Source organism: Anguilla rostrata, chromosome 17 (genome assembly GCF_018555375.3).
Source record: "Anguilla rostrata isolate EN2019 chromosome 17, ASM1855537v3, whole genome shotgun sequence".
Lineage (NCBI taxonomy): Eukaryota > Metazoa > Chordata > Actinopteri > Anguilliformes > Anguillidae > Anguilla > Anguilla rostrata.
In genome coordinates, this window is record NC_057949.1 from 7050510 (window position 1) to 7070004 (window position 19495).

The following is a 19495-nucleotide window of genomic DNA, read 5'->3' on the forward strand; positions in this document are numbered from 1 at the left end:
TCTGAACACAAATAATTGCTTTTCAAATTCAGATTATGCTTTGAATTATGTTTAGAATTTAACATAATCCCTCCCGATGAACAATGGGGAAATCATTATGCATTTATGCGTTTTCGAAACGGCATAGTGCGGCATTTTCTAGTGGCAATTCAGTTCATCCAGTAATATGCAAATATGATTTTAAACACAGGAGTCAAAAAGAACGAATGCATAGAAGAGAGGGAAAAAGTACTTTATTATAAAAAATATGTTCCTGAATTATTTTCAAATGATAAATTACCACAGCGTCTGGGAGAATTTGTCTACAGTGTCAGGAAGGGGTGTGTGTGTTGAGATTGTGTTGTAGCCCTTCAGAAAGAAAGGGAAAATGCTCTGTAAGACAAGTTTGTGAAAACGTCTATCTGGTCACTGCTGCCCCCTACTGTCAGCACCTGGAACAACAATTTTAGAGAAGCTATTACAGTCTATCCACAACTCCCCACAACTTCATTACTGCATATTCCCATTTTATTTCATCGCATACAGATGACATCACCGTCGTCACGCTGACTTGAATTACCCGTGATATGCTTCGGCTCATAACCGCGTGTCAACAGCCACGAGCATTTGCAAAGATCATAGCTGGCTTTTAGCGTTAACATAGGAGTTATGACGGCGATCAGCGCAACTCACCCTGTGCTCAGTGCTGTTGGTGTTGATAGCCAGCGTGTTGAGCGATGGCGGTGTGCACGGAATTAGCGACTTTACCTCCCCACCCATGAGACAGTGGGACACAACTTTCCCCTCTCCAACAGACAAGATCTACAGAGAACCAGAACAGTACCCATTACAGCCCAAAACAGAGTACAATGCAAAGCTGCAAAAGCAGACAAGTTGAGGACAAGTATTTAAAAAAACATATGTTGCCAAGTATAAACAGTCTACATCAAAATGAAGGTTGATCAAATCAACAACCTTTCCATAACTGAGTTTTGAGTTGGTTAAATGGACCCATTTTGTTTTTGATTCTGGACTCAAGATCTAATACACTGCAGCGTGGAGACAACTTCAGCTTCCAGAAAATGGTTTAAAATTCAGTACTTCACACTGAAAAAATATTCTGAAAACTTTCCAAGACCATCTTGTGGGCCGATGACTTTTTGATCTGAACCAGCCATAGACAAAAGGTTTATTCACAAATACAGAGAGGATGGTAATAAAAAGTGTGCTCTAGTACTCTGTTATGGTTGTTGTGAATATGGATGAATGAAGGGCCAACTACAGAAACAACCAGTAACTACAGGAACTGCAGGTAACTAGAAAAAACACCAATAGATAACTGCTGGAACTACAGATACTACAAAAAACTATCGGCAACTGCAAGAACAGCCAATAACTACAAGAAGTACAGGAACGTGCTGGGCTCACCAGGTCCTGGTAGAAAGCTGCTTGTCGCTGACAGCCAGAAAGCGGGAAAACGGAAGTGGGCGAGAGGGTGCGCAGGTGCCATAGCGACAGGGCCGGCCCGCCTCCGCAGAGCTGCAAAATAGCAGGAAGAGAGCATCAGTCACTGACAGCATAGCATAGAAAACACTGCCACTGCACTCAAAACCATGAGCGCAATTCCACCTCTCCCACAAACCACCGTCGCCTTTCACATCGCTATTCCGCTCCCTGTTTCCGAAAACAAACGGCTCTCATTGCTGCGTGATAAACCTAAACTCCGCCGCCACTTACCATCCACTCGGAATCAGTAGCGAGACAGCTGATCCACTTTCCATACTGGGGCCGTGCACAATCCTGGATCATCACAGGGGACAGGAGGAAAAGAAATGCCACTGCAGTTCATTAATGTCATCGCTCTACTTGTCATCAACATCAGCTTTATCCTACATGGAGAAACATGCAGCCTTCTGCTCACAAATGGGATCATTGCACCCCTTAAACCCTTTGAACTGGAATGTTGGAATTTGGAATGTTTCCTCAAAATTCTCAGTCAGTGTTCTAGAACTCTTATTGCTTTCAGTTACCAGTAGTGATTGTTACATCAGCATTAGAATGTTCAGTTAACAACATTCTAATGACACATCGGTGACCTCACACCTGAAAGGACAAGAGAAACATAGCCACTCTCCTTCTCCTTTACCTCGTACTTGTAGACCTCTATACAGTGCACAGTTTGTCCGGTCCTGGAGTCTGGAGGTAAACGAATGGACAGATTTACCCTGATTAAATGATAAAGTATCCCACATTAAAAAAAACAAGTAAAGAATGACGCAAAGTGCCTCTCACCCCATATCCTGACGGCTCCGTCCTCTCCTCCAGACAGGATCTCTCCCTCTCTCTCCCTGATGCTCAGGCAGTGGATGTAGTCACTATGGCCCTGTAACACCGACTACCGAAACCAAAAGGGGGGGGGGGGGTGTTCAAGGAAAGATTCCAAGTGCAGATGCAGTTGTCAAATACCACAGAGCCATGATTTCTTCCTGAACATGTGGCCTGAGAAACATTTAACCTGCACTTCAGTCCTTACCCTCAAGGGGTCACTGTGAGCACTAATTGTAGTAATCAGTGGTAAACAGTCAACAACCATGGCCAATTATACAATCAAAGATCCAGCTGAAGATGGAACTACAGGTTAAGAAGTCAGGAAAAGCTCATGGCACCACTCATAAAAGCACTGAATCATTATCCACCTTGAAGACTCCGCTCTCCAGGTCCATGATGTGGACGTTGTTGTCTCCCCCGCCTACGACCAGACTGTTGTCCTGAAAGACAGCGCATAGCCAGCATTTCTGACATGGTCACAGAACAGCAGCAGATCCCGTCATTGTGAAGGACACTGTCTGTGTCACTATTACTTACAGCAGCTGCGCTACATAGTGTGTGCGCAAATTAAACTATTCACGTCTTCATTTGCATTCTTACAGCAATGCCAACTGTACTTTCTTCACTACAAAATTTCCCTTCAGTGCACTTTGTTTCCATTTTATTCTGCGAGGTAACATCGCCGAAACTGAAAGTAACTGAAAGAAACTGAACAGAAGGTCTACAAATGGCACAACCCTGCTGACAAACCACTGCCCTGATACTTATAACCTGATCCACATACGTCTTCCTCTCACGGGCAGCTGGTTATAAGCATTATGCCTACACAAGCAAAAATGATCCGACTGTGCCTCTCAGAGACATCGGATGAAAGAGTCGGACGCAAGGGTGCAGTCTGGGTTGGATCTGTGGTGCCGCGGTAGTTGAGGAGGTAATCTACGGCCCTGGATTGCGCTTTCTCCTTTAGGCTGAGACGACCGGTTTCTCCCACGGTAACAGGCTAACCCGAGGCTGTGAAATGCTGTTATTCACATTACGGAACAGTTACGAACTCTGTACGGTCAGACAACCCAGGGAACATCCCCCCAAAGAATCGCCCTGAAGAATCTTACCACTTAAGATTCTTAAGGTTCCAAGTGTTTTTTGACACGAGCCGGTTTCACTTACTCTTGGATTAATGATCATAGCATTTATCTCCGGAATCTCTAGACTCGATCTGAAAGAGGAAGCAAAAGTAAGTTTAAAAACACACACACACAGAACCTGGGTTTTACAGGATACTCCATTTAAAATGAGTTAACTGACTCACTTGTACTGTGGTCTCCTTGTCCAAATAGATTTAGTGTTCTAGTAGGAAAGAGGCACAAAAACACACAGAATAACTGCTGTTAAACACTGTGGTTTTCAAAAAATGAAAAATGTCTGAGCAGCACGTATCTTGGACCCAACTAGTACTGTCTTTATTGTAAATGAAACATCCATGAGGCCAGTGACTACATGAATGACAGGAAGTAAAACAAATGCAGGACAAGCTCTGCCCCGTTCTCTTACCCTCTTGGTCAGTTCCGCCCAGCTCCAGGCGCTGATCTCTCCGTTCCCCGCGCTCAGGAGGTGGGTGTCAGTGGAAAGGAGGGAGAACACAGGAGCTTCATGCGCTGAGAGAAAAACAAAGTTGGGGTGAGGGGAGGCCGGGCTAACCGCTGTGCTGAGGATGAGGTTCTCTGTGAGCGATTAGGCATCCCTAGGGCCATGTCACTACACTACTCCCACCTAGCTCTGCGTTTGCGCTCACACGGGCACGCCACTCTGACCTACAGGTTTCCCATGATCACAGTCTGACCCCTCCGGACCCCCCACCCTAATTTCAGTTTAGCCACATGTGTTTATCATAGGACCGGCTATACATAAAATATCAACCGTAGGTACATTCAAAATTTTCAAGGGTTTTCAATAGATCAATTAATGACTGTGTTTTTACAAAACAAAACTGATTAGGTACTTATCTAAGCTCAGTATCGGCTACAGGCTGACATACAAGCTGCTGAATTATTGAATTATATTCACACAAATCAGTAAAATGGTGCTTTTCAACATATAGTATGTGTACCATATAGACATAAAAGTTGTCACAGCAGGAAAAAATATGCAATCAGAAATTTCAGTTAACAGTTGTATGTACCGTATTCATCATACAAATGTATGTGTGAGGTTGAGACTGACCAGTGAAGGTTAAGATGGGTTTCTGACTGATTTTGGTGGCCTCTGGACTGAGAGCGGAGGACAGACTGCCGGAGAAAACAAATGATCAGAAAAAGCGTCAATGAAAACATATTTCCCAACACCCATACACACGCGCTCCATATGCTAAAGTTGCAAAGTTTTTTTTTCTTTTTTTTAAAGAAACGAATCCTCTAGTTACAGAATCTGACCACTTCAGGATTTTGAAACCAGAAATAAAATAACACCCGTTTTGGTGATGGTGTGGCAGTGCCGTTTGCTTACCGCACCAAGCTCACCTGAACACAGCGATCTCCCCATAATTGTTCCCTGCAGCTAAGAAACGGCCGCAGTGAGAGAAGCTCTGGGAGAATACGGACATGTGAAGAAGCTAGAATACACACAGGGAAAAGATTACTGATTGATTCCTGCAAGCAAAAAGAGGCACATACACGATGAAACAGCAACCACATAGACGGGATATATACCACTGGCGAACCAGAATTTTAAGCAACGTATACATAACGTTATATTGAAATATAAACTGGTCTTAAATACTTTCCTAGCGTACTATTTACACACACAACCTCATGCTGTAAATCGATCGGAATAAGAACATCCAGCTACCACATCATTCCAATTCAAACGCTCCCATTGACAATCAAGCTTACTTCAACTGGACCCATATTTCCTTCTCTCTCCACGGAATAATAATTCTTCAGATGTTATTTTATTCAATGTGTTGGTTGTTTATAGATAACCAATTGTGCATTAAATTCCGCTTTTCCAGACGGCTTTGAGAGCACTACCCCATTCAAACAAGGACGCCTAAATATGACGTCAGAATATCGTCCCCTTCAAACCTGAGGAGGAGGGGCAAGGGGATATCCAACTGCTCCAACAACTCGGAGAGGCTTAGAGCACTAGGAGCAAATGGGATGCAGGTCTTGCATTTACAAACGTTCACTGATGTTTCTAAGAATGTATATCAAACGACTAGAGACACATTTACCTGGGAATATACATCTATGTGGTTTAAAGACCCTCCTTTTATGCCTGTTTTTGCTAATGACCACCAGTTCAACACCATTTTGTAAAAAGCACCCTCAAATTACGATCGCTAATTGTTAATCAATCCTGATACCCCTAGGGTTGGTTTTATATTTATGAATCCTTTATTTCCACAAAAAATTTTTTTTTTTTTTAAATGAAGACAAATTTTTCACAATAGACCGATATCCACATATCAATACACATTTAAGTGAAGCAATGAATTGACTAGGTAGGGTAAAAATAGATCTAAGTGACAGATCTGGGATCTGGATTAACTGCTGAACAACTGAAATGGCACATCAGCCACTGACTTGACCACTTAAAACTGCAATGTGAAAACCCCCAAATACAATTAGTATTAGACCTTTACTTCAGACTGAAAAAAGAGAACATGACAGAATAAACAGATGGCCACATTGCTGTGCTGGAAAATTAATCCAGAACAAGATACTTTTCAAATTTTACCAACACACTGTTCTGTACTCACTTGCAAACAGGACCAAAAGAACATTGAAGATGATGGTATAGAAACTATGAACTTTGCAATATACATTCCTTAGGCACGTACAAAGAGGGAGAAAGCAACTATTGCATTTTTTTTATTTAATCATTTCTCAAAGCGGGGAAAAAAAACAGGACTCAAAACTTCCACTCACAGACACCTGCAACTGCACCCCCTCATTACAGTGATACACAAAGTACAGAAGCCTTTTTTTTTTTTTTTTTTTTTAAACAGAGCTGGAGGTAAAAAGAGAGAAGGTACAGTGTGAATTTTCTTCAGTGTAGTACGTCCACGTATTTCACTTTTTTACTTGTATGGTTTGTACAGTCGTATATGAATTCATCGGTAGGTACAGTGACACTGCAACAGGTCTCGTATATTCATGGCTCCCTTCCTCTCCGTGTTCCATTTTTATTTAGCATTTTTCTTACCACAATTAAAATAAAATTGATCTACCCCTTAAAAAAAAACTTGAATTACAAACAGGGTTTTTGGGTCTATTGTTCCTTTTGTACAAGATCCTCTTCACTTGTTCAACAAAAATCAGGCGATTCATCATGCTCCCCCCTCGCATAAATCAGTGTCCTTCGTTTAATGCGCTGCTGCTGCTGCCACCGATCTCCTCTCGAGTTCCAGATGTTTTTCCGTCCAACCTGGGCCCCCGTTCAGCACGGAGTGACCAAGCCGAAGCGTCGAGGAGACTCTCCCGGGGAGGCCCCAACAAGATCATTTCCTTCGTTTTCGGGTAGGAGATCGGCTCTGTGACTTCCTGCTGCTCCTAAAGAGGGTAGAAAAACCGGGATCAGCTCACAGCGTCTGCTGGAAAGAGCCACAGCAGGAAGGCTTCTGAAGCACACTTCAGCCGCGCCCCCCCCCAAAGTACCCGGAACTAGTCCCAGGAACTACTTTTCAAGGAACTGAAAGGTTCCTTCAGCCCACTGTTGTCTGCATTTCCACCGCGGTCTAAAGTCCCGCGAAGATTAGGCAAATTAGTCTGCTGACGTGTGATAAAAGGGACGTCATCGTCAGTCCATCTGTCCTATGATTTCTTCTGTAACTCCATACTGCCACCGAAGTATGTTATTTTCCATTAACAGGACAGCCCGGAGGGGTTTATTCCATTTACACAACGGGTTACCAATAATGACTATATATGGTTACTTTAGTATTTATTGATTTTTATCAACTTAATCACCTGAAATTGAAATATTTTTCCGCAGCCGTTTGGACATTTTACCGTTGTCAAGCTAAACTCTCGTTGGTGGTTCGACTTGGACCGTTGTTATGCAACAAACAGGATATAACAGACCAATACACAGATTGTAACTTTTATAATCCTCTCAAACACATTCATTATGTTTTGACATCCGAGGCGACAGAATGCATTCACATTCCACAAATTACTGGTAACATTTATAGCAGAAAACATGCGCACGTCGTAAACATTTTCGGCTGTTGAATTGATTCATTCGACTCTCATCGTCATTTCCACACAATCGCAAAATGACAAGAATAAATAGAATGAAAACTCGGACTTGCGTGAAAATTTAAATTAATATTGCAGCAGTACAGCCACCGTTTTCTTCCATCTTTTAAAGTTACTGTTAGCGGAGCAGCTAAATACTTGAAGCGTGCCCTGCAGATGTGAACCATGCACCATAAATTAGAGTCCATATGTCTAGTCTTCCTGGTCTTTTTGTGGAATTGCAGAATCGCAGAGTAAAATCGTGGCAGTTTGAAAAAAGCAAAAGGGACGATTACTAGAATTAACCTGTTATATTTTACCCTGACAAAAAGTGCGGAAGGTGATTTTTTCCAGTTTGCTTTTACTGTATCCCCAACGTAAATTACGCAGAACTACCGCATACCTCACATAACTGTGTCAAGCGTTTCGAGTCAATTATAACGGGCTAACAAAGAAAATCCGGATGAAAATATTCAGCAACCGAATTAAATCGTTTGAATGTTCCGGTACGTAATATGCTGTCCCAGCACGAATGCTTAATATTTTATAAAACAGACTTAATGCTAAAGCAAGAAAAGAACAGAAGAGCACACGAAATAAACCTCAATCTTAATTTCTCATCTGTAGACGTTGGCAGGCTATAACAAAAAGTAGGCTACTGCGCCGCATAACAAAAAAGTAAGTAAAAAAAGGGTTCTAGAAACTTCACTGTTTTGGAACTCATGATTACAACATGACAAAGGATTTGCAAACCAGGCAAGATTATGTTATCAGAAAGCCTAAAGCATGTCATTTATGAAATATTAAGTGCAAGCAAAATATACTTAACAGGAAAACAAGACAGGCTAGTGTGTTCAGAGCCCGTGGTCACCGTCCCAAACACCTCAGAGGGTAAGAAACACCTGCAGGTTATGCAGTAAGTGGTGCACAGGTCTGACCCAGAGCAACTCGGTTGCATTTTCCCGCCATTTTGCCACTCACCTGTGCGCAGGTGGGGACGGTGCCGGTCGCCTTCGCCTCAGAGGAGGAGAGTAGCTGAGGGAACGGGAGTCTCGCAGCGAATCTGCCGGTACCCTTGGACGGCGGGGTGGGCTGCGAGTAAGAAAAAGTGCAGCCTTAAATTTCTATGGGAGCCAAGTGGTCTGCTTTCGACCCAAAACACACGATAAAGCCCATCGATTTTACCTTTTCTTCCCATCGTCCTTTTCACTTTCACTGGAGGACGAGGACGAAGAGGACTGGCCCGCGGCTGCAGCCTTCTTCCTGAGGGAGACACCACAGGGAAACAGAAGAGCTCAACAACACCCCACTGCACAAGCAAATATACAGGGCGACATAGCTCAGGAGGTAGGACCGATTGGCTGGCAGTCGGAGGGTTGCCGGTTCAAACCCCGCCCTGGGCGTGTCGAAGTGTCCTTGAGCAAGACACCCAACCCCTAACTGCTCTGGCAAATGAGAGGCATCAATTGTAAAGCGCTTTGGATAAAAGCGCTATATAAATGTAGTCCATTTACCATTTACAGAAATTGAGAATTTAAGAGCTGGCAAAAAGGTGTAACCAACAAAAACAAACGTATGAGGTCAAAGGTCCTTGTGAGGAAACTCACTCTTTCTCCTCCTCCGAATCAGAACCAGAACTATCAGAGGAAGAAGATGATGAGGACGACGAGGAAGAGGACGACGACGAAGAACCGGAGCTGCTGCTACTCTTCTTCCGATCGGGCTTCGCCGGCTCCTCCCCGTCCGGCGGCCCGTTCAGCGGCTTCTCGGGCGGACTCTGCTGGCCGGGGCTGCGCTCGGAGGCGCTGGACACCGGCGGGCCGGTCGGCTTCGCTCTCGGCGATCCCCCGGGCTCCGCTTCCCTCACAGCAGGGGATCTGGAGCCCGCCGATCGGTCGACGCTCGGTTCCCTGGCCTGAGACCTGGGTTCTGATTGGCCGGATTGTTCCTGGGGAACCCTCAGCCCGGGTGAAGCAGCGGGCGAAAGGGATCCCCTTTTCGCCATTTCTCCGTCGTCTCCCCGCTGCCCGTCTTCCCTTTCCGGCCTGCTCCCCTTCTCGGCCTCCGCCTCCGTCCCTCTGTCAGTCACGTCCTTCCTGGGCTCCTCCGCCCCTTCCTCGCCGGAGTCAGAAGACGAAGAGGACGATGAACTAGAAGAGGAGCTGGAGGAGGAGGAGGAAGAGGGAGAGCGAGCAGGGGCATCTTTGGGCGGAGTCTTAACTCTTCTCTCCTCTCTTTCCTTCTCCCTTTCCCTCTCTCTCTCCTTCTCTCGCTCTCGCTCTCTGTTCCTCTCTCGTTCCCGCTCGCGTTCCCGCTCGCGTTCCCTGGACAAGGAGCGGCTGCTTCTCCTCCTCCTGATGGGAGAGGGAGAACGTCGCGGCCTGAGCAACAGAGACACAGAAAAGGCTGTTAATGGAGACCCTATGCGCTGGACAACTATACATCATATCTCACAAAAAGGTTTTCAGACACTATAGTTTTCGCCAGGAGCTCAAAAACAAAATCAACTTGAACTTTACCGATAAATGGGGCTCCGCCTCCTTGGACTCCTTGACCGACTTCTCCTTGGTCTCCTCTCTCTGGACCGGTCCCTCTCCCAATCTCTCGACCGGGCCCCTTCTCGATCCCTGGTCCGGTCCCTCTCTCGATCCCTGGACCGGTCCCTCTGACGGTCCCTGGACCTAGCCCTCCGGTCCCTGGACCGGTCCCCCTCCCGATCCCTGGACCGGTCCCTCTCCCGATCCCTGGACCGGTCCCTATTCCTCCGGGACACCGGAGAGTACCTCCTATCTCGGCCGAGGTCGCGGTCCCTGTCCCTGTCGGAGCGCAGGGGGTGTCGGGCCGGAGAGCGGGCGTGGCCAGGCCTTCGGCCAGGCTGCCTGGGGCTGGGGGAGAGGGGCGAGCGGCGGCGGGGGCGGGGCGGGTCCTGGTACTGAAGGGGCGGGGTGCGGCGAGGAGGGGGGGGGGAGGAGGAGGGAGAGGACGAGCCGCGGCGGGCCGGGGCCTCCTTGTCTCTCTGTGCCGGGCGAGGGGGGCTGCGGTCCCGCCCCCTCTCCCCCGTCCTGGGGGAAGGGGACGAGCGCGCCCTCTCCCTCGAAGGCGGGGGTGAGGTCTCCCTCTCTTTTTCAGGGGAAACGTCCGCCTCGGACGCCCTCCCTCGCTTAGTGCTGTTTTGGGAAGAGGTCCTGGTGCTTCCGGCCCTTTCCTGAAGGGCAGGGGGTGACACAGCCTTCCTCTTCTCCTCCTCCTCCTCCTGCTCCCCATCCCTCTCGGCCTGGGTGGGAGAGTACCGCTCCTTGCCCCCCGGCCCGGGCGAACCTGCCGGGCTGGCGCTCTCTCTCTCCGTGGGCGAGTACCGCTCCGTCCCCCCGCCGTCTCTGGCCTCTGGCTGCTTCTCGGGGCGGCTCTCCGGCGGCTGGCCGCTCTGCCTGCCTCCCCCGCGAGCTCTGGGCTCGCGGCTCGGCCCCTCGCTGCCCCGAGGAGGGGAGGAGGAGTCCCGCTGCCGCTCCGTCAGGGAGCGCCGCTCCCTCTCCCTCCGGCCCCTCCCCTCGTCCGCCGGCGGGTTTTGGGCGAGGTCGCCCGGTCTTCCCGCCTCCCTTTCCCTCGCAGGGGAGGGGGAGGAGCTCTCCTCCTGAGTGGGGGAGTATCTCTCGGCTCCGCGGCTCCGCCCCCCTCTCCCGCGGTCCCCCTCTCCGGCTCCGGGCGGGGCCGCCAGGGCCGGGCCCGCGGGCGACTGCCTCTGCGGTCCCCTGGACGCTCCCCTCTCCTCGCCGTTCCTCGGGGGCGAAGCTCGAGGGCGGGACCGGGGCGGGGACCCGCCCCTTTTTTCAGCGTTCTGGTTCTCCGCGCCGGCCTTTCTCTTCCTCTGTTCCTTCCCTCCTCCGTCGGACGAGGAAGACGAAGAGGACGAGGAGGAAGAGGAGGTGGACGAATCCGAAGAGGAAGAAGAGGAGGAGCTGTCACTGTCGCTGTCGCTGCTGCTGGTGTTGCTGCTGCTGCTGCTGCTGCTGCTGCTGGACTTGGCGCTCCGTTTCTTCTCCTTCTTGCTCCTCCCCTGCTCCTTCGCCTCCTTCTCCGTTCTCACCTCCCCCTCTTTCCTCTCCTTCGCGGCATCCCTGCGCGTCGGCCTGTCGGGCTCCCGCTCTCTCCGCGAGCGCGGGTCCTCCGAGTCGGGGGCGGGCGCGTCGGCCGCGGAGGAAGGGCGCCCGCCGGGCCGCGCCGCGCTCCTCTCGTCGGCGCCGTCCTTCGCCCGCTCCCTCTCCCGCTCTTTGTTCCTCTCCTTTTCCCGCTTCTCCCTCTCCGCCTCTCTCTCCCGGGCACTTTCCCTCTCCTTCTCCCGTTCCCTCTCTTTCTCCCTCTCCCGTTGCCTCTCTTTCTCCCTCTCCCGTTCTCTCTCTTTCTCCCTCTCCCGTTCTCTCTCTTTCTCCCTCTCCCGTTCCCTCTCTTTCTCCATCTCCACCTCTCTTTCTCTGTCCCGTTCCTTCTCTTTCTCCCTCTCCCTCTCTCTGTCCCTTTCCCTGGCTTTCTCTCTCTCCTTCTCCCTCTCCCTCTCTCGCTCTTTCTCCTTCACCCTGTCTCTATCCAGTTCCCTCTCGCGCTCCCTCTCTCTCTCTCGGCCGTTGGCGATGGGGGAGGGAGAAGCGGAGGACGACGAACCAGAAGATCGCCTCTGCTGCCTTTTCGCTCGCTCTCGCTCCCTCTCTCTCCCTCTGTCGCTCTGTCTGGGGGAGCCCTCCCTCTCTCTCCCTCTGTCGCTCTGTCTGGGGGAGCCCTCCCTCTCTCTCCCTCTGTCGCTCTGTCTGGGGGAGTCCTCCCTCTCTCTCCCTCTGTCGCTCTGTCTGGGGGACTCCTCCCTCTCTCTCCTCCTCTGTTGGTCTCTTTCCCGAGGCGGCTCCCTCTCTCGTTCCTGCTCCCGGCTCCTCGGACGTCTGGCTTTCTCCCTCTTGGGGGAGGAGGAGGAAGAGGAGCTTGAGGAGTCATGCCTCCTCCGCTGCTGCTTCTCCTCCCTCTCTTTCTCTCGTTCCTTCTCTACTCTTCTCCCTCGTTCGGGACTGCTGACCTGTCTGGGAGACCTCTGAGGGACCAGATATAGAAACAGATACACAGGCTATGAGCACAAACAGTTCGTTATTTATAAGAAATGAATGTATCAGGTCCTGCAAAAATTTCTACAATGGGAATCATTGTTATGGAAGATAGTGTTTACGTGGTTTTTTTTCTTGCTCTTGTCACATTCCCATATCAGACACACACTTATTGATGGCAAAAAAAAAGGTAAAATCAGTTTAAAAAAAAAAATTTAAAAAAATCTGTGCAATGAATCCAGATAAAAAAGGGAAAAAAAATAAAAGGGAATTTGGAAAAATGAACAGGTTTTATGAGGCCCTACTATTGCAAGGCCCCCTTTCCCACAGGCTTTCGTTTCACATGCAAAGCAAACTCAGTCGCACGGTCTGGCCGTTAACAGAAGTGCCGGGGGACTGCCACAAACGCGAAACAGGAAGAGAGCCTCACCTCTCGAACGCCCGACCGCCCAGGGCTTTTCCCCTCACTGTCCCGCCCCCTCCTGCCAGGGGACCGCCCCCTCCGCCCCTCATCCACCCTCCTGACTGGCTGGTTCTGCCGCATCTCTCTCAGCGGGGCGGGCGATTGGCTGAGAACATAAGAGGGTGGACAACGTAAGATGGGAGATCCCGCATAGGAAGTTGTGTTTAAATTAAACGACGGCAGTGATCAAAGTGCTGAATAAAACATTTCAAAACTTTCCAAACAAAGTTACTTATAACCTCAATCCATTACTGCACATTTGAGCATAGCAAATAAAGGCAATGCCACCAAATACTAACAAAGTGTATGTAAACTTCTGATCCACTGAAAATCTGATATAGTACATAAAAGCTGAAATAAATCTGTCTCTTAGCTATTATTTAGAACCTCTTATGGAAGTAAAGTATATATCCTAATTAACAGGAAATGTATGGTAACATTTAATATGTGGAGTTGTGAGAGACTGAGTTTGAATGTCTTTAGCCAAGGTGCATGAAAACTTTTGGCCTCAACTGTAGCTACGCAGTTCCACACTGAACTGGCCTAAAAAGTCCCACTTCCACACACAGAAACGCACAGAAACACACACGGGCCTGAGCACTCCACGCACCTTTGCCCCGAGCCGGAGGACACACTGCGGTGACGCTGCTGTTTGCGCGGTGTGGGGGACTCGTTTTCACTCCTCTTCCTCTTCCCTTTCTCCTTCGGTCTATCCTCCGATGAGCTGGGGGAGATTGAGAGGCTCTGGGGTGAGTACATGTCGACTGACCCTGAGCTACTGCAGATGCTAACGCAAAGCCAGCGGCTAAAGAAAACCCAGATGCTAACGCAAACCCAGCAGCTAACGCAAACCCAGATGCTAAAGCAAACCCAGCCGCTAACGCAAACCCAGATGCTAATGCAAAAAAATAAAAAAAAAAAACACCGTTTTTTTGCTTTATTCAGACAGCACAGGGAAAAAAAAGTCAAATTTATTAAATACCAGAGACTCAATTTCAATCTTAATCAAAAGCTCCAGATGATAAACAAAATGTATTAAGTAAAAGGTTCACAGTAGGATAAGCTTCTGTGTTCAGTGTGTGCAAGACAAACACCACCTGTACCATGCACTCACCTTTTTTTCTTCTTCTTTCCAGATTTCTTCTTTTCCCGTGGAGGGGAAGGGGAGGGGCTCTCGGAACTAAGATGGAAACAAGCAAAAAATGACCACTCCACTATGGCCCAACACCAACAGCCCATCCCTCTATAGCCGCCCATCCTACTGCCTCCTTTACTCAGTTCTTCCCTCCCTCCTCTGCCCCTCACCTTTCCCTCTTCTTGTTTTTCTTCCTCTTTTTCTTCCGACTCTGCTTGCGAGGAGAGGGGGAGGTGGAGTCCTCAGAATCCTCCACTAGCCTGTAAAAGAAGAGAAAGGAGAAAAACGTTTAGCTTTCAGCCCCAGAATCACGTCTACAGTCACTGAATAAATATCAATCCATGCGAGGTCATGCAGTTCCCACACGGTGATACAGCAGACTGACTGGATGCCCAATGGGAGATCACACAGTCAGAGCGGACTGACTGGACGCTCTATGCAAGATCACAGTCACTGATAGAGCAGCCTGACTGGACACTCTATGCGAGATCACAGTCACTGATACAGCGGACTGACTGGGCGCTCTACATGAGATCACACAGTCACTGATAGAGTGGACTGACTGGATGCTCTATGGTAGAGCACACAGTCACTGATAGAGCAGCCTGACAGGACACTGTATGCGAGATCACAGTCACTGATACAGCGGACTGACTGGGCGCTCTACATGAGATCACACAGTCACTGATAGAGCGGACTGACTGGGCGCTCTACATGAGATCACACAGTCACTGATAGAGCGGACTGACTAGACGCTCTATGGGAGATCACACAGTCTCTGGTAAAAGCGGACTGGCTGGACGCTCTATTGTAGATCACAGTCACTGATAGAGCGGACTGACTGGACGCTCTATGGTAGAGCACAAAGTCACTGATAGAGCGGCTGGCCCTCTCTCTGCTCCTGTACTCACACGTATTTCTGCTGCTCCTGCTGCTGTCGCTCCCTCTCCAGCCTCTCCTGCTCCCTCTTCTCCTTCTCCCTCTCCTTGCGCTCGGGGTGGAAGGACGAGCCGTCCACATAGTCCGTGGCGATGCCGAATGCCTCCCTCAGGCGGTCGTTCTTCTGCTGGTTGGCCGCCGCCAGGGCGTGAGTCTCTGTCACCCTGCGCAAGGTTCACAGGTTACAGACCGTTCATGGTCACCACACAGTCCGGACTGGAGCCTTTAGGCCCTCTGTGGGGGAGTATTGCAGTCTGGACCGGAGCCTTTAGGCCCTCTGTGGGGGAGTATTGCAGTCTGGACCGGAGCCTTTAGGCCCTCTGTGGGGGAGTATTGCAGTCCGGACCGGAGCCTTTAGGCCCTCTGTGGGGGAGTATTGCAGTCCGGACCGGAGCCTTTAGGCCCTCTGTGGGGGAGTATTGCAGTCCGGACCGGAGCCTTTAGGCCCTCTGTGGGGGAGTATTGTGGTTCGGACCGGAGCCTTTAGGCCCTCTGTGGGGGAGTATTGCGGTCCGGACCGGAGCCTTTAGGCCCTCTGTGGGGGAGTATTGCGGTCTGGACTGGAGCCTTTAGGCCCTCTGTGGGGGAGTATTGCGGTCCGGACCGGAGCCTTTAGGCCCTCTGTGAGGGAGTATTGCAGTCCGGACCGGAGCCTTCAGGCCCTCTGTGAGGGAGTATTGCAGTCCGGACCGGAGCCTTCAGGCCCTCTGTGGGGGAGGTTCATGGTCCGGACCGGAGCCTTTAGGCCCTCTGTGGGGAAGTATTGCAGTCCAGACCGGAGCCTTTAGGCCCTCTGTGGGGGAGTATTGCAGTCCAGACTGGAGCCTTTAGGCCCTCTGTGGGGGAGTATTGCAGTCCGGACCGGAGCCTTTAGGCCCTCTGTGGGGGAGTATTGCAGTCCGGACTGGAGCCTTTAGGCCCTCTGTGGGGGAGTATTGCAGTCCGGACCGGAGCCTTTAGGCCCTCTGTGGGGGAGTATTGCAGTCCGGACCGGAGCCTTTACGCCCTCTGTGGGGGAGTATTTCGGCCCGGACCGGAGCCCTTGGGCCGTGTATGGGGGTGGTTCTGAGGTACTCACGTAGGTCTGTCAGAGATGGGGGCCGGGGGTTCCTGTTTCTCCTGTAGCATGAGCCGGAAGCTGTTCACCTTCTCTGCAATTTCCTCCGCAGAGTACCTGGTTGTTATAAAAAATAAATCTTATTCCATTTCCAAATGCATTTTTCCAAATGGCAGTGCAGCGTAATGGGTAGGAATCTGGGCTTGTAAGCTTGAAGCAGCACTACCGATTTACAGGTGGGGGCACTGCCCTGAACCAAAGCTACGTCACCTTAACAGCTTCATTAAATAGACTGCAGTATGAACAGATTTAAAAAGACTGCAGAGGTACATGTCTAACTCTGCATGAGCCCTCCTGGTAAAGTTCAAATTCAAGTGCTCCATTTCTAATCCCCCTTTCGAATTCCTTATGTACCCTCCAGTTCTCACTTTAAACCAGACCTGGGTCAAATACGTATTTGTTTTGGATTCAAATACTTTTCTGTGCTCTATTGATCTTGCCTGGTGTAATTGAGCCAGCTAATATGACCAGAAGGCAGGGTTTGCACTTTCTGAGAGTATTTCATTGGTTCCAATACACCAGACAAGATCAGTAAAGCCTAGAAAATATTTGAATCCAAAACAAATACGCATTTGACGAGGTCGGCACTAAACCACTCTGGACCCCAACCACACCCCGGGACAGGCCCCTCTGCACGCCCCGATGGCCGACCCCTCTGGACACCACCCTTACCCTTGCTCCTCCATCATGTCTTGCAGCTCAGCACATTTGACCTCCAGCTGCCTCTTCCGCTGGTGCTCCAGGATGCCAGCGTTAGGCTGGCGGTTCAGCTGGTTCTCCAGCTTCTCCCGGTCCTTCTCATCCCGCTCGTCCCCCCTCTCATCTCTGGTTCGCTTGGCGCGCACGCTGGAGAGGTTGCGCTGGACATAGCCGTTGGTCCCGCTGCCCCTAGGGGTGGTCAGTCCAATGCCGTTGTACATTTCACTCTGAAAGAAAGGGCGCATACGCAACTGCGCTGAAAAATCGGCCGGGTAGTGGCGTTCCAGCCCAACTCCATAGACACAGCTGGCTTGCGTGGTGAACAATCCGACATAGTTAATTCTTCCGCATGGTTTTCCTTGTAGATGTAACACAATAAGCACCACTTAAGGTATAAAACATGGCCTAATTAGCAACTGGTCACTCGTTACGAATTTAATATGAGTAAGTAAAACGTCCTCCATCAAAACGGATTCACGTAGATACAGACATTTTGCAATACGCACATCGCGGGACAAATCTGACAAACAATTATCACGTCTCGTGACAAGCAAATACCTCAACACAAACAAATTCATAACCTGTGCACCAAGAAGAATCACTAAATTAGCAACTACTTGATGTAATACCTTCAGAGCAACAGAATCAAACATTAAAGACTATAACCTTATTAATGTCCGCGTTTCCAGGTGTTACTGTACGCACAGGCCGCCTGTAGCTGGCAAGGCAGCACGTAAGCTAACAGCTAAGGCGCATGTAGACTAACTTTATTAGCCATTTCAGCCTACAAATTTCTCAGTTTCATACGAAACTAATTACAGGGACCACTATATTAGTTAACTCTGATGATAATCACTTTGTAGCGTTGCTACAGTGAGCTACCCAGCCGCTAACTTTAGAATAACTTCAATTGCTGATATTAACTGCCTAACTTACGTTAGCTTTAGCCAGCTAATCTTACTAGCTAACGATAAAGCAGGCCTCCTAAACACCTAGCCAAGTTTGAGACAAAAAACTGACGCGCAGAAACTAGCGACATCAAATGTAACTGTGGCTGACCAACTTACACATAAAGATAACCATCTTAGCGCACTAAGTAGCTACCTACCCAGCCAATGACTAAGTGCGTGTAGCGACGCTGAGCTAGCAATAAACTGCTACCAGGCCCTGGCCTTATTCGACCAACGTTAGCTAGCTAACTGTCGTATGGACTGTCTGCTCTTGGAGCTTACACAATAAATGGTCTGTTGAGGCTTGTGCAGACAGCAAGGCCACCAGAAAGATAACTTACAGAAACACACTGGAATAAGCCGAAATACGCTCTTAAATTGTAACCAGTTGTACGCACATAAGGGTAGTTAATAATGCTACTAAAACAATGCTGCCTAACCTGGTCTCCTTACTGCAATTATCCTTCTCCCATGTTCTCACTACTGGCTACACTTGCTCGCTACTATGGCTAGCTAACATTATTTCCATGTACGTACCAACTAGGTACTTAACACGTTTACGTACCTCTGTTGTCCGAAAACACAGAGAGACGACGAAAAGAAAAATCTATCCAAAATCTTCTTGTATCAAACGCTTCAATAAGACAGAGAAAATGGCCACAACAGGTATAAATACTGACTACACACAGAACCTGAACGCAACGCTAGTTACTGCGCATATCGAATTTTGCATCATGACGTCCTGCGTCATGAAAGGCGGCACGCGGTGTAGAAATGAGTCCCATAAACTACACTTCCCACAAACCTAAAAAAGGGCTGCGCAGATTGCAGGTCCATTAGATCTTCGCCTTCGATCTTATCAAACTTACGTAAGCGCAACATCACTTTTAATGGGTAAACAAAATGTTGGTGTATGTGAGGAATGTAATATAAAATAAAATGTTGAACATATATGAATTTCATTAAGAATAATGTAAAAATGGAAAGGTTGACAATAGAGCGAGAGAGTTTGGACGAGGATGGGATTTTGGTGGGATATTCGGGATGAAGGGGGGTGTTCTTGGAGACACAGGGTTAGAAAAATTATAATTTAAGAGGAAATAAATATGTATTTAAGTGAACTACACACTCCGGTGCAGTAGGCGGCAGTATGCACCTTAAGTGTTGGTTACAATCTGTCATTAAGTATTTAAAATTTAAGAGGAAATAAATATGTATTTAAGTGAACTACACACTTTGGTGCAGTAGGCGGCAGTATGCACCTTAAATGTTGGTTACAATCTGTCCTTAAATGCAAAGAAGAAGAAGAACAACAACAATACAGCAACATCAACGTCAACAACAACAACAACCACCACCATCGCTACCACCACCTTAAAATCAGCTCCAAGCTTAAGGAGTAGCCAGTGAAGTGATGCTGACACTGGGGTGATATGCTCAGGCCTCCAGGCAAAATAGAATCAGCTGCATTCTGAACCAGGTGGAGGCTATTTGGTGGTGCTTTTCCAAGCACCACCAAAACACATATGTATGTGTGTGTGTGTGTGTGTGTGTGTGTGTGTGT

General features: G+C 48.8%; 2 protein-coding genes across 2 annotated transcripts; both read right to left on the minus strand.

Annotated features, from left to right (window-relative positions):
• Positions 1-217: 217 nt before the first annotated feature.
• On the minus strand, positions 218-5386 carry thoc6 (THO complex 6). Its single transcript, XM_064316190.1, has 13 exons — positions 5196-5386; positions 4824-4915; positions 4528-4592; positions 3859-3962; positions 3617-3654; positions 3475-3523; positions 2676-2747; positions 2272-2374; positions 2126-2175; positions 1717-1779; positions 1408-1518; positions 673-801; positions 218-431 (listed from the first exon to the last, which is right to left on the minus strand). The coding sequence occupies exons 1-13, from the start codon at positions 5208-5210 to the stop codon at positions 351-353; spliced, it is 972 nt and encodes a 323-aa protein (XP_064172260.1). The 5' UTR covers positions 5211-5386; the 3' UTR covers positions 218-350.
• A 774-nt stretch (positions 5387-6160) lies between these two features.
• srrm2 (serine/arginine repetitive matrix 2) lies at positions 6161-18659 on the minus strand. The gene is made up of 13 exons (XM_064316154.1): positions 18497-18659; positions 16955-17208; positions 16244-16339; positions 15138-15329; positions 14397-14486; positions 14206-14271; positions 13702-13815; positions 13059-13197; positions 10064-12618; positions 9152-9925; positions 8730-8807; positions 8526-8636; positions 6161-6857 (listed from the first exon to the last, which is right to left on the minus strand). The coding sequence occupies exons 2-13, from the start codon at positions 17200-17202 to the stop codon at positions 6806-6808; spliced, it is 4515 nt and encodes a 1504-aa protein (XP_064172224.1). The 5' UTR covers positions 17203-17208; positions 18497-18659; the 3' UTR covers positions 6161-6805.
• Positions 18660-19495: the final 836 nt, after the last annotated feature.

Bases quoted from the DNA above. Each gene is read 5' to 3' on its own strand.
- thoc6 (XM_064316190.1), bottom strand. The intron at 4,593-4,823 runs GTGAGCTTGGTG...TTTCTCCGGCAG, and splicing joins GGGGAGATCGCTGTGTTCAG to TCTGTCCTCCGCTCTCAGTC. The intron at 2,748-3,474 runs GTAAGTGAAACC...GCTGTCTTTCAG, and splicing joins CTATGATCATTAATCCAAGA to GACAACAGTCTGGTCGTAGG.
- srrm2 (XM_064316154.1), bottom strand. From the start codon at position 17,202: ATGTACAACGGCATTGGACTGACCACCCCTAGGGGCAGCGGGACCAAC. The intron at 14,487-15,137 runs GTGAGTACAGGA...CTTCTTTTACAG, and splicing joins CAGGAGCAGCAGAAATACGT to GCTAGTGGAGGATTCTGAGG. The intron at 12,619-13,058 runs GTGAGGCTCTCT...CTGGTCCCTCAG, and splicing joins GGCGGTCGGGCGTTCGAGAG to AGGTCTCCCAGACAGGTCAG.